We start from the raw sequence: 14921 nt of genomic DNA, 5'->3' as shown, positions 1-14921 counted from the left end.
AATGACTAAAACACTACCTAAACCTCCAAAATACCTTTAAAACTTACAAAATGATCAAAATATCTTCTAAACATAACCAAACACTAAAAAGAAAAATATTTTTAGCTAAAAACATATTTTGTGTCAATCATCATTTATTCACAAACTACTTTAGAAGAGTGTCATTTCCTCTTTTAATTCAATAAAAATATTTTTTATAAATGGAATATTATGTTATGAAAATCATAGTGTGAGAGGGCATGGGTAAATAAATATGTGGCTGTAAGGGAACAATTCGGTGGCCCAGTCCTTGTCGTTCAAGTCTTGGTCCAAAAAGTCCAACACAATAAATTCTTGTAGAGTATGGGTTTAAGAACTAGGTTTAAGTAAGTTAAACGGATTACTGCATGGGCTGAGAGAATGTATGAACAAAAAACAAAGTCATTACGTTTCAAAATCTCCCAGAAGGATCAGGATAAAAACTAATTTCTGGATACAAAGTGATGCAGCAGGACCTCTTTTCATGCAATAGTCTTTTCTCTCTCTCTCCTTTTTTTTTTTTTTTTTTTTTTCCTTCCCCTGCCCCTTTTTACGGGGACTTATACACATTATATAGACCCTTTCTTGTCATCTGGGCCTTACACTTGTCGATCATCTAAACCCTTACTTGAGCACCTGTCCTATCAGACACCTCTCTCAATTCTTTGTGAGTTGCGGTAGCTAAAGTAACACTGTTCAGGGGTCTTCTCCACATTAATGCGGCCAGGAGAGTAGTTGTAATGCATTTAATGTGGTGGTGGCAGCCTTTGCTGATATATTTCGGGTTTCCTTCATTTTTATGTATTTAGAAGACGGGTTGTAGTGACTTGGATGTACCTTTGCTCCGAATTTTCAGTATCCGAGGAGAAATTACTCCTCGGACATGTTTTCTTTGCCCCAGTGGGTCTGAATAAGGATTGCTTGAGTCGAGCTGGCTCCTCGGATGGGCTACGTCCTCGGACAGGCCTAGGGCCCAGCCTGTTATTTTGGGCCGGTCCCCACAATAGCCCCTCAAAACTCTGGTTTTTGATCTCCTTCCGAGAAGAAAAGCGGGGTTTTGACATTACAAAAGATGAAATTAATTAGTTCTTGGTTCACACATGTGGAGGCAGTTACTTTTGACGTGCTACAATTTACGAGGTGTGGCTATTTACTCCAGGCGGCTTTATGTCTCCCCTATCTAACGGCGAGGCGCAGATCTAACGGCTGACATTCTTCCCAGAGTTCTTGAGCGGGAGCGATTCCCTTTTTCCCCCTTGCTATATAAAGCCTTAAAGAGACTTGTTTTTCTTTTCGTTCACCAGCATATAAGAAGTTCAAAGAACTCCAAAGAACTCCAGCGTTCAGAGATTTATGAACACTTCCGACCTTCAAATTCCTATTGCTACCTCCATGAAGCATCCTTCCTTGAAGAGATTTCCAAGCATTTCAGTGATTGTTGTGAGGACATCCGTAAGTTCTACTCGCTTCGTTGCTTCAAATTTCTCATCGGCTTTCAATTTTCACTTCGGTTTTCTTTCCCGTCCCTCCGGTTTAACTTAGATGGGTAGATTCAAGGATCTGGTAGATACTCCGGTTACCATGGAGGCTTTTAGGGCAAAATATCATATCCCACAGGGGGTGGTTCTGCAGTACTGTCCCCCAGAAGGAGTATTAACAGATAGAGACGTGGGTCAAGTCGTCATTCCTATGATTGCTTTTATAAAAGGAGGAATAACACTTCCTATGCGTAGGATTACCCGGGACTACTTGTTCAACCATAGGTTGACACCGCATCAGTGCACTCCAAACATGTTCAGGATCTTAGGCAGCATAGATGTCCTGAACGAGTGGATGGGTCTAGGCCTTACCTGGCACAATGTAGTTCATCTGTACGAGTGTCACTACCTCGAGAAGGGAGGGTATTATCTTAAATCTCGGTCTGAGGTCATTAGGCTAATCTCCTGCCTCCCCATATCCAATAAGGCTATGGAGGATGATTTCCTCATTGCCTCAGGAGAATGGAGCGATGGTTTTCATTGTCCAACTCGGGCAGGAATTTCAGGTACGGTGCCTCTAGGGCCAATCCTTTAGGGAGGGGGTTTAGCTCTTTAGATTCATTCCTTCTTTTTTTGCTTAAGAATCAAAAAATTTTATAACTTAACCACAATATCCTCCTCGGCTATTTTGCAGATAGAGCTCACGTTGCTCCTCAGCTGAGCCACGTAAATGTTCCGGCCTTGAACTATCTTTTGAGGTTAGAAATCTACGTTAACGAAGACGGGCAACTATGCGCGGCTCATCTGGTTTTGGGCTACCAACCCCTATCCTGCGCCTTCCAAGACATTGGCTAAGCCATAAGAGCTGGTAGTCCGAGGTTAGCTAGGATCGATGTGTCCAAGCCTAAGTTTTTAGCCCGAAACGATCTCAGGCCAGTCATTTTGCCCCGCATTCAAAATCCTCCACTAGTTGCGCAGTTGCCTCCACCAGATAATCTCGAAGTTGCCGCACAAGCTAAAGAAGAAGCTGAATCATCTCGTCTTTCTCTAGAGGAGGAGATAGACGAGTTCTACTTCGAAGAAGATATCCCCAAAGCTCCTCTGATTGAGCTTTCAGATCCCGAGGGAGAGCAGGCTCGAAATTCAGTGGTCGGCATGCCAATTGTTATAGCTTGCTTGGACGACTCCTCAGACGAGGAAGTAGATAATATGGCTTCCAGCAAAGGAAAAAGCCTATGAGAGTTGATGGCCTCCTGAGGCAAAGGTCAATCATCCAAGGTGCCCTCCAAGTCCCAGACCTTATTCTTCCTCCCGTTGCCCCTCAACCCCCTTCCGATCTTGGCCTAAAAGTTAATCCGGACCTGAAGAAGAAGAGGCCGGTTGAAACCCTTGAGGAAGGCGAGGTGGACCCCCGCCCAAGTAAACAGCCAAAAACAACCCGGGAGCAGAAGGATAAAAGGGCTCCATTTGTAGAGAGTCGGGAAGATGGGGACCGGGCTGAAGTGCGTGTTAATCCGCGCACTTGGAGCTTGAAACTCAAGGTAGACGAGGTCGCCATTCCATATACCGCCTCGGTCCGAGAGTACAATAGGGACCGAGCTGGATATATTGCTGAGGCCCTAGAGCAGCTCGTGCTCCTTCCCAAGGACATGGAGGCTTATAGGTGATTCTCGCAGCCTGAGCTCTTCCTATCTCTCAAGAGGGACCTTGCAATGGTAAAGTGATTCGTCTTACCTTTGATAAAATCATTAGACCCCGTCTCATTCTAACATATCGTTTTGTTGTTTTGTGGGCAGATTACTCAGCAAGTGTTCGTGGCCGAGGAGTATTGCCGCAACAACCGCAAGTTGGCTGAAGCTGAGGCTCTCTCTCATGCCGAGGTGGAGAAGTCTTTGGGGTCTCTGAAGTAGGAGCAATTCGAGTTGTCTGAGAAGCTCAAAGAAGCTGAGAAAAATCGCCGGAGCGCCGAGGCTGGCTTGAAGAATGCTGAGAGTCAAGCCGAGGACCAGCGCCAAAAACTGTTCGTGACTGAGACCAACCTTGCCACTGAAAAGCAAAACATGTTGGATCTTAAGGCCGCATTACAGAAAGCCAAGGAGGAGGCCCGACTGGCCAAGGAAGAGGCTCAGTTAGTCAGGGAAGCAGCTGAGGCTGAGAAGAAGGCTTCTTATCAGTTAGGGGCGGAGGAGACCGAGGCCAGGCTTTTCGAGGAGTTGCTAGAGGTATGCATGGATTACTGCAGCATTTCGTGGGCTCATGCTCTCAATGCTGCAGGGGTCCCTGCAGACTCGGCCTTGAGGTTGCCTGAGAAGGTCTTTTTTCCTCCTGAGATCCGAGAGGTCCCTGATGAAGCAACTGAGCCAGCTACGGTTGTTCCTGATGCCATCCCCTTAGTCGATACTACTGGGGGATCTGGTCAAGTAGCCATCCAGGTCGAGGACGCGGTAATAGAGAAGAAAAAGGACCAGAGCAAGGGCAAAAATACCTCCTCGAAGGCCAAGGATCCTGCTAAGGAGTCATTCATCGAGGATCTTGGGGCAGATTCCCAAGTTAAGGACGTTCCCCCTTCTCAGCCAGAGCAAAAAGAGAATCCTCCTGCCGAGGCTTAGCTCCTAGGCTTTTCTTACTGTATTTTTTTTTTAAACGGGAGTTGTCTTACTTTTTGTTCTTTTGTAAAGACTTCCCTTTGTATTACTCTTGGCCTATTAATATAGAATGTTCTTTCTCCCATTTCTCCTTTGTATTTATAACTGATGTTGATATAACTTCGTTACTTTGTTCAAAGTTAATATTACTGTTCCTCTAGTTGATGTTTGCAACAGTCCTTAAGATTCTATCAATATAAACAAATGAGAAGGGGCAGTGCCATACGGTGAACTTAGAACAATAGATGCTATTATACGAGACTACGAACGTACTTTAAAATTGCACAGGAATCCTGAGTTGTTAATTTCCCCTAAGTCTGTGGTTCGAGGAGCCATGCAGGACTTAAGTTCTGTTTAAAACTTGGATAGATGCCTGAAGTTGTTAATTTCCCCTAAGTTTGTAGTCCGAGGAGCCATGCAGGATTTAAGTTCTGTTTAAAACTTGGATAGATGCCTGAAGTTGTTAATTTCCCCTAAGTCTGTGGTCCGAGGAGCCATGCGGGACTTAGGTTCTATTTAAAACTTGGATAGATGCCTGAAGTTGTTAATTTCCTCTAAGTCTATGGTTCGAGGAGCCATGCAGGACTTAGGTTCTGTTTAAAACTTGGATAGATGCCATAAGTTGTTAATTTCCCCTAAGTCTGTGGTCCGAGGAGCCATGCAGGACTTAGGTTCTGTTTAAAATTTGGATAGATACCTGAAATTGTTAATTTCCCCTAAGTCTGTGGTCTGAGGAGCCATGCAGGACTTAGGTTCTGTTTAAAACTTGGATAGATGCCACAAGTTGTTAATTTCCCCTAAGTCTGTGGTCCGAGGAGTCATGCAGGACTTAGGTTCTGTTTAAAACTTGGATAGATGCCTGAAGTTGTTAATTTCCCCTAAGTCTATGGTCCGAGGAGCCATGCAGGACTTAGGTTCTGTTTAAAACTTAGATAGATGCCATAAGTTGTTAATTTTCCCTAAGTCTGTGGTCCGAGGAGTCATGCAGGACTTAGGTTTTGTTTAAAACTTGGATAGAGGGAAGTGGATCAATGGATATGCGATGATCACAGAACAAACGTAGGCAGAACTGTTTTCATTAATAATAATATCTTCTTAGATTATTTACATTCCACGGGCGAGGTACAATTTTTTCATCTAAGTCTTCTAGGTAATAAGCACCTATTCCGGCCACAGATGTGATGCGATACGGTCATTCCCAGTTGGGTCCCAGCTTGGCCCAAGAAGAGTTTTTAGCGCTGCCAAGAATCTTTCTCATCATGAGGTCGTCTGGACTCAAAGGTCACAGCTTTACATTAATATCATACCCCTGCTTTAGCTTCTGGTGATAATAGGCCATATGGATCATCGTTTTTTCCCTTCTTTCCTTAACTAAGTCTAGACTTCTCCCCAGTAACTCGTCATTGTTTTTTGGGGTAAAAGTGCTAGATTTCAATGTGCGGAAGCTGTCCTCGAGTGGGAGTACGGCTTCGGCACCATAAGCCATTAAAAAAGGGGTTTCTCCCATTGACCGTTGCGGTGTCGTTCGATAGGTCCATAAAACGTGTGGCAGCTCTTCCACCTATCTCCCCTTTGCATCATCCAACCTCTTTTTCAGTCCGCTCACTATAACTTTGTTCACGACCTCGGCTTGCCCGTTTCCTTGGGGGTAGGCAGGAGTGGAATATCGGTTTGTGATCCCAAAGTCGCGACAGTAGTCCCTGAAGTTTTTACTATCAAATTGAAGACCGTTGTCCGAGATGAGGGTGTGAGGGGTTCCGAAGCGCGTAATGATGTTTTTCCAAATGAATTTCTTGGCATCCACGTCCCTGATGTTGGCCAAAGGTTCAGCCTCTACCCATTTGGTGAAATAATCGGTGCCGACTATTATGTACTGCTTATTCCCTACTGCTTTTGGGAAAGGGCCGACAATATCAAGGCCCCACTGAGCAAACGGCCAAGGGCTGGAGAGGGGGTTAAGGACTCCCCCCGGTTGGTGGATATTTGGGGTGAATCTCTGGCATTGATCACACTTCTTTGCATATTCTTAGGCCTCTCTGCATGTTCGGCCACCAGTACCCTTGGGTGAGTGCCCTGTGCGCCAGTGATCTTCCTCCTATGTGACTTCCATAAATCCCCTCATGTAGTTCTTCGAGTAAGGACTCGGATTCCTCTGGGTGTACACATAATAGGTACGGTCCAGAATAGGAATGCTGGTATAGCTTGTGGTCCTCTGACAACCAGAACCGAGGAGCATTCCTCCGTATCTTCTCGGCCTCCAGTTTTCCTTCTGGTAATGTATCGTCTTTGAGGAAGTTCATTATAGGATCCATCTAGCTGGGATTCCTTTGAATCTGATGGATCCAAGCTGTGTCTCTTCCGATTGAACTTGTCTGGCATAAATCCTCAACAAGGATCATTCGTGGCAAATCATGCGTAGAGGACGTGGCAAGAGTGGTCAGCGAATCTGCATGTGTGTTCCCACTTCTAGAAACATGCGTCAGGTTAAAGGATTCAAAGTCTGACTACAGGCGTTTGACTTGACCGAGATACTCTTGCATTCTAGCATCTCTAGCTTCTAACTCACCCATCACTTGGCCAACGACCAATTTGGAGTCCGAGAACGCTTCCATTGCCTTTCCGCCCAATTTTTGAACCATCATCATTCCTTGAATCAAGGCCGCGTACTCGGCTTCGTTGTTCGTAGCTGAGAACCCGAGTCTTATCGATTTTTCAATGGTAATACTTTCGGGCGATATCAGAACTAGCCCGATCCCAGATCCTTTTTGGTTGGCTGTGCCGTCCACATAGACCTTCCAACGCGAGGTTTCTCGAGCTGAGATTATGCCAACCGATTTTCCATCCATGTTTTCCCTTTGTGTTACTGTTTCCACAGAAGGCTCAGCGAATTCTGCGACTAGATGCATGAGGACTTGACCCTTTACAGAAGACCTAGGCATGTATTTAATGTCAAAAGCCCCCAAGAGCACGCTCCACATGGCGATTCTTCCCGTGTAATTGGCGCTTCGGAACACCGATCGAAGGGGAAGCTGGGTTAGAACAATGACCATGTGTGCTTGAAAGTAATGGGGGAGTTTTCGCGTGGCATGCACTACTACCAGAATTGCTTTCTCCAATGGTAAGTAGCGCACTTCAGCCTTATGCAATGATTTACTTACGTAATACACTGGTCGCTGTATTTCATTATCATCCCATATCAGTACCAGGCTTACAGCATGAGGGGCTACTGCTATGTATACAAACAGTACTTCGTCCGCCTCAGGGCTAGACATGATGGGTGATCACGACAAGTATTCTTTAAGTTGCTGGAAGGCCAGGACACAATTCTTTGATCACTCAAACCCTTTCCACTTATTTATTAAGAGGTAGAAAGGTCGGCATCGGTCTACAGATCGTGATATGAATCGGTTCAACGCTGCGATCATGCCAGTGAGTTTCTGCACTTCTTTCGGATTCCGAGGAGCCTGTAGGCTGTTAACCGCTTTGATTTGATCTGGGCTTACCTTTATTCCTCTATGAGTTACCATATAGCCTAGGAATTTTCCAGACTTGACCCCAAATGAACACTTGGAAGCATTGAGCCGCAACTTATGCTCCCTTAAGACGCCAAAGATGATCTCCAGGTCTTTCATGTGCTCGGACACCACCTTGCTTTTTACCACCATATCGTCTATGTAGACTTCAATAACCTTGCCTAGCTGCGGTTCGAACATTCTGGTCATCATCCTTTGTTAGGTTGACCCTGCGTTCTTTAGCCCGAAAGGCATCACCTTATAGTGGTAGTTTCCGACGGGTGTCATGAACGCCGTTTTCTCTTGATCCTTTAATGCCAGTGTTATCTGATGATAGCCCTAGAAGGCATCCAAGAAGCTCATTCGAGGGTGGCCTACAGTTGCATCTACCAGTCGGTCTATTCGAGGTAACGAGAACGAGTCTTTCGGGCATGCCTTGTTCAAGTCTATGAAGTCCACGCAGACTCGCCACTTCCCCGTTTTTTTTCTTACCACCACCGTATTTGCCAGCCATTCGGGGTAAAAGACTTCTTTGATAGCCCCTGCCCTTTTCAGCTTTGTTACTTCGTCTCTAACGGCACTAGCATGTTCTTTCGAGGGGTGTCGGGGTGGCTGTTTCTTTAGAATAGAAGATGGGTTAACATTTAAGTAGTAACAAATGAGACTAGGTCGACCCCCGGGGCATCGTAAGCGTCCCATGCAAATACATCAACATTTTTCCTCAGAAACCCGACCAGTTCCTCTTTTTCTTGGGGAGGTAACTCCGAGCCGACCTGGAAAAATCTCTCTGGGTCATTGTCAACGGTAAATTTTTCCAAACTTTCACACCTTACCTCCTCGGCTAGCTCATTGACTTGCCCTGCCGAGGTGGTCGATTGCTATAAGTTTTCTGAAGCCGAGGACTCGGCATTGGACTGACGTGAGATGGCGGCCACCATACATTGCCTAGCCATGGTCTGATTTCCACGAATCTCCTCCACTTGGCCTCCAGACGGGTATTTTACCTTTTGGTAAAGTGTGGAAGATACGGCTTCTAGGGCATGGATCCATGGCCTGGCTACTATCGCTGTGTAGGGCGAGTAGGCATTGACCACGATAAAGTCCACCTCCACCACCTCTGATCCGGCCTGTATGGGTAATCTGATCTGCCCTTTTGGTACAACAGTCTTCCCTTCGAAGCTGATAAGGGGAGAGTCATAAGTCGTCAAATCCTCTGGCCTTAAGTTCAGCCCCTGTATAGATCAGGGTACATTACCTCTACTGCGCTGCCCGGGTCTAACAGTACCCTTCTCACATCGAAACCTCCGATTCTCAGCGTAACCACTAAAGCATCGTCGAGAGGTTGGATAGTTCCCCTCTTATCTTTGTCTGAGAATCCTAACATTAAAGAAGTTCCCTTTTTAGACCTTTTAAATTCTCTTTCCCTGTCCTCGGCGGAGAGCCGAGCCACGGACAGCACCCTGGAAGGAAATGAGTTGGTTTTTCCTGGAGCGGCGAGGATAACGTGTATCGTCCCCGCGGGAGGTCTTAATGATACATCTTTTCGAGGCTCTTGCATTACCTGGCCTAGATGACCGCTTGAGGGGTGTAAAAGGTGACATAACTTTCCTTCTCGGACCAGTTGATCTAGGTGATTCCATAGATTTCTGCAATCCTCAGTGGTATGCCCATGGTCTTGATGATAGTGACAATACAGGTTTTGATTGCGTTTCGAAGGGTCCCCAGCCATTTTTCTTGGCCATCTGAAGAAGGGTTCGTTCTTGACTTTCTCCAGAATTTGTTGTACTGGCTCTCTGAACACGACATTAACCGTTTGCATGTTGCTTTGTCCAGCCTGTCTCGAAAAATCTCTCCTCGGCTGGTTATGGTTATATCGCTCCAACCTGAAATCATTCCCTTTGGGGGGAATGATCTTCTCCTTTCATTTTCCTTGTAGCTGGTCTTCTTCCACCCTTTTGTACTTGTCAATCATATCCATCAACTGATGAACGTTGGCAACGGGTTTACCAGTGAGAGATTTCCTTAAGCCATGCTCGGTGGGGAGACCGCTTTTGAATGTGCTGATGGTGACATCATCGTGGTTCTCATCCTACTCGTTATACATCTCCCAATACCTATCCGAATACACCTTTAGGGTCTCTCCCTCGCGCATGGACAGGGACAATAACGAACTTAGGAGTCGAGGGACTCTGCTATTTGTAATAAAGCGAGAACAAAAAGCCTGAGTGAGCTGCTTATAGGAGCCTATGGAATTTGTTTTCAGGCTGTTGAACCATCTCATCGCCATTGGCCCCAAGATGGACGGGAAAACTTTGCACATCAGGGCCTCATTTTGGGAGTAGATGGCCATTCTTTGGTTAAACTGGCTCACGTGCCCCACCGGGTCTGCTCGGCCATTGTAGATGGCAAATGTTGGTTGATTGAAACGTTGGGGTAATTTAGCCCCTTCAATCCTGTGCGCGAAGGGAGATTTGGAGGTCTGATCCAATGCCTTGTTCATGGCATCATTACCCAATCCATTGCTAGATGGGCTCTCATACCTCCGTGCAGGGCGCAACTCTTTCTCATAAGAAAAAGTTTCACTCGGGAGAGTTCTCGACCTCCGTCTATAATTGACGTCCTCCTCCTCATTAGAGGATGCCTCTAAGCTGGAGGGAGATCGCTTTTGCCATGCACGGCGCAGCTTTCTTTTCAGGTCTTCTATCTCTCGTTGCATGGCCTGATGATTGTTTCGCCTTTGGGATACACGACTACCTATTTGGATATGGCTTTGACTGGTCTGGGTAGTATGTACGCTTCCCTCATGATTCTTTCCATTGCCTGGATTTGTTCCCGGGTTGGGAGGATTATTTTGCCGTTGAGACCCAATAGGTTCCGTCAGTTGAGGGTCAGCTTGGTGGGGATTCTCCTGGTGTGGACCTAATTCTGCCATGCTTAACCGTCATATTTACTAACACTCAAGTTCTTCCCATAGACAGCGCCAATTGTAGGGGAACAATTCGGTGGCCCAGTCCTTGTCGTTCAAGTCTTGGTCCAAAAAGTCCAACACAATGAATTCTTGTAGAGTATGAGTTTAAGAACTAGGTTTAAGTAAGTTAAACGGATTGTGCATGGGCTGAGAGAATGTATGAACAAAAAACAAAGTCATTACGTTTCAAAATCTCCCAGAAGGATCAGGATAAAAACTAATTTCCGGATACAAAGTGATGTAGCAGGACCTCTTTTCATGCAATAGTCTTTTCTCTCTCTTTTTTTTTTTTTTTTTTTTTTTTTTTTTCTCTCCCCTTTCCTTCCCCTGCCCCTTTTTACGAGGACTTATACACATTATATAGGCCCTTTCTTGTCATCTGGGCCTTACACTTGTTGATCATCTAAACCCTTACTTGAGCACCTGTCCCATCAGACACCTCTCTCAGTTCTTTGTGAGTTGCGGTAGCCAAAGTAGCACTGTTCAGGGGTCTTCTCCACATTAATGCGGCCAGGAGAGTAGTTGTAATGCATTTAATGTGGTGGTGGCAGCCTTTACTGAGATATTTCGGGTTTCCTTCCTTTTATGTATTTAGAAGACGGGTTGTAGTGGCTTGGATGTACCTTTACTCCGGATTTTCAGTATCCGAGGAGAAATTACTCCTCGGACATGTTTTCTTTGCCCTAGTGGGTCTGAATAAGGATTGCTTGAGTCGAGCTGGCTCCTCAGATGGGCTGCGTCCTCGGACGGGCCTAGGGCCCAGCTTGTTATTTTGGGCCGGTCCCCACAGTGGCATTTATACAAATCTTAAGGGAAATATTATTTTAAGTAATGCTACAGCCACAAATGATTTTACAATATTTTTACAAACTGTTGATATGACAAATTTTTTATTAGTTTTCATCTAGGTCCACCATTAATATCATTTTTTCATTTACCAATAATCACTCACCACATCAGTAGTTTGTAAATTTTTTTGTAAAATAGTTAGTATCTTTAGCATTATTCTATTATTTTTCATAATGTTTTGCTATTTCAACCATAATTATCCCCCCCCCCCCTTTTAATCAGAAAGTGAAAGAAAGTGAAATAATTTAATGGCTGCCAAAAAGTGAATTTGAAAGAGTAAGAAATTTAAATGAATACAAGAAAATGCAGTAAATTGTGGACGTAAATTATTAATTAAAAAAAATGGTTTGCATTTGTTTGAGCTTGCCGGGAGAGGGAAAAGAAACAGTGTGGAAGAGTGCACTACTGACTACTCTCACTCTTAGTACAACTCTATGACAAAGTAACTCTCCAAGAATAGTTTGAGATTTAGGTTGCAGTTGTTGTTGCCTAAAAAATGTAAGAAATTTAAATTAATACAAGAAAATGCAGTAAATTGTGGACGTAAATTATTAATTAAAAAAAATGGTTTGCATTTGTTTGAGCTTGCCGGGAGAGGGAAAAGAAACAGTGTGGAAGAGTGCACTACTGACTACTCTCACTCTTAGTACAACTCTATGACAAAGTAACTCTCCAAGAATAGTTTGAGATTTAGGTTGCAGTTGTTGTTGCCTAAAAAATGTTTTTTTTTTTTTTTTGTAACTATTTATAAGTCTTATTGCACTTTTTGGTATTATTTATAGATCTTACGATACTATTTCAACTAACTTTTAGTTTTATTTACGGCACTCTTGTCAGAAACTTTTCAGTTTCAAGCTCAAGCTCTAGCTCCAGCTCCAGCTCCAGCTCCTAGTGTCTTTGACCGTACACCATACAAAGAAACCCCAAATTAAACTACTAGCTAGAGTTGTAATGTCTGAGATATCAATCCCAGTAACTTCAACTAACAACGAGGATCTTCACCTAACAACCAAAAAAGAAAAATTGTAAATTTTTTAGGTGAAGAGGGAGATGTAAGAGTTAACATTTAGATCCACATCATTTAGAACTTTTTTTTTTCACTCCAAGACTTCTCATTTTAATATTCCTAAGAGCATCCACAGCAGATGTGGCAAAAAAAAAAAAATACTATTTTACCACATTAAACACCTATTTTATTATTTTACCACATCATTTTACAACATCCCATTTATCAGATGTTTTATAATCCAATTCTATACATTAAAATAATATTTATTACCCATTAAAATAATATATTATCCCCCATTATCATCATCATCAGCGACGGCACAACCACCTATCCAACCCAGTCACAGCCTCACCGAACTAGCCACGGCCACAGCTCCACCAAATTAGCTAGAGCCACCACCCACTGCACATCCTAGAAAAACTGAAGCCCACCCACTACACAAACCAAAACCCACACACAACACAAATTGAAACCCACAAAAGCCACACAAACTGAAACGCAAGCCACCACACACGGCACAAACCGAAACGCACCTAATGCATAAACCGAAACCCAAGCCACCACAAACGACACAAACCGAAACCCACCCATCGGACAAACCGAAACCCAAATCAACCAATAACCAAACACAATAAGAAAGAGTGAGATCAGAAATCAAGCTAATTAGCCTTCACGCTTCTGATTTCAACAGCCACCACAAGCTCACCAACTGCCACCACGGCACCACCACAATCTTAGCCGTTCACCACCATGGCAAACCCAACAAATCAAGCTAATTAGTCACCATCATCATACAACTGTGAACCCACAACCCAACAAATCAAGCTAAAGAGAGAGATCAGAAATCAAAAATCAAATCCGCTCCGTTCTGCGAATCCGACGCCGCCGCCGCCACCGCTGCCGATTTTGACGAAGTCGCGGCTGCCTTTCTTCCTCTCTTGGCCGCCGCCGCCGCCTTCTTCTGCGTCGCCTTCTTCTTGCTCGCGTCCGATTGTGAGAAGAGGAAGAACGGGTTGGGATTCTTGGGAACTTGGGAGAGAGAGAGAGACAGATTCTAAGAAGGAAGAGAGAAAATCAAATAAAAAAAAGAGAGGAGAGAGAAAAGTCGAATAAAATATTAATTTCTGGTTTACAACATTTGTCCGTACCGTTGCAAATTTGCAACGGTACGGACATAAGTGGTATAATTTTACCACGTTTACCATATTTGATGGGGTGCTGTTTTTTTGGTTTGGGGGATATGTGCCAAATATTTAGCATTTGGCAAATATCCCACATCTACTGTGGGTTCTCTAATAGAGTGATATTTAATATTCCTAATAGAGTGATACGTTGGCCATGAACTTATCACAACCATCCACATTTTCCTGGACTTAAGAGTGAACTAAAATATATGATACTAAGTAGAAACACTGACAAAGTTCTCATTTTAATGCTTTCCCAGCAATCATAAACAACCATAAAACCAAGAAAATTACAATTTCTTGGTTTTATGGATGTATATGATTGCTGGGATAGCGTTAATCTTGGTTCAATCCTGCATTTACATACTGAACATGCATAAATGATCAGAATTTAATTACCGTGTACTTGAGAGCAAATCGTTCCACCAATTTTTTTTTTTTTTGGTTGACAAATCCACAAGTTCCAAATTTGGACCATTTTAATTACAAGTTCGTCTACTTTTGTCTCTTTAGTTTCACTAAATTGATCAACGTTGATTAATCAGATCTAGAGAGGCGGACTTTCTGGTGTGTACTTCTACTAAAAAATCAATAATGCCACTTAATTAATTTCTATGCAATGTATTGTTGTGTCATAGTCTCATAGATCATGAAGATCCCATTAAAGAAGAGACAGTAAAGGGAAAAAAAAGTTAGGTACGTAGGTTGAATGTGTAGATTATGTAGGCCACATGTACAGAAAAATCAACTTTCTTTAACAAAACAAATTAGTATATATATGGATGACATTCTGATCTTTAATTACCGTTCTTTCTTTCCTGGACCAGGAATTATGGTGTAATTAATTATTATTATTATTATTATTATTTTGTGGGTAAAATTACAATAAATTTAAGTTATTAAAAAAAAAAATTTATACATTGTTTTACAACTGTTGGTGGGCATAACGTGATATGAAAATTTTATAAACTCCCAACAATAATAATAATTTTTCTCTGTTTTCCTCTCTCTCTCTCTCTCTCTCCATTTCCTCAATTCTCATTCCTAATATTAATCCTAGCATGGGCAGATCAGCGATTGTTGTACCAGTACTAGTAGATCGACACAGACACAGTCAAATCTCAAATCATCATATATATATGGCTCAAAACTACTCCTTGATCGATGGATGATGCAGTGTCGTGGAGGAGGAGAGAGGAGATCAATGGATCATGTTATTGTTAACAGGTTTTAAGAATTAAGAAAACATAAACAGATG

General features: G+C 43.4%; 1 protein-coding gene across 1 annotated transcript; it reads left to right on the top strand.

Moving 5' to 3' along the window:
- The first annotated feature begins 2731 nt into the window (after positions 1-2731).
- On the top strand, positions 2732-4105 carry LOC126706994 (uncharacterized). The gene is made up of 3 exons (XM_050406582.1): positions 2732-3127; positions 3293-3358; positions 3407-4105. Exons 1-3 carry the CDS (start codon positions 2732-2734, stop codon positions 4103-4105), a joined length of 1161 nt encoding a protein of 386 aa, XP_050262539.1.
- Positions 4106-14921: the final 10816 nt, after the last annotated feature.

The sequence above is a fragment of the Quercus robur genome, chromosome 11 (genome assembly GCF_932294415.1).
Source record: "Quercus robur chromosome 11, dhQueRobu3.1, whole genome shotgun sequence".
Taxonomy (NCBI): Eukaryota; Viridiplantae; Streptophyta; class Magnoliopsida; order Fagales; family Fagaceae; genus Quercus; species Quercus robur.
The sequence above is the reverse complement of the archived record's forward strand: the minus strand, read 5'-3'. Positions and strand labels throughout refer to the sequence as shown.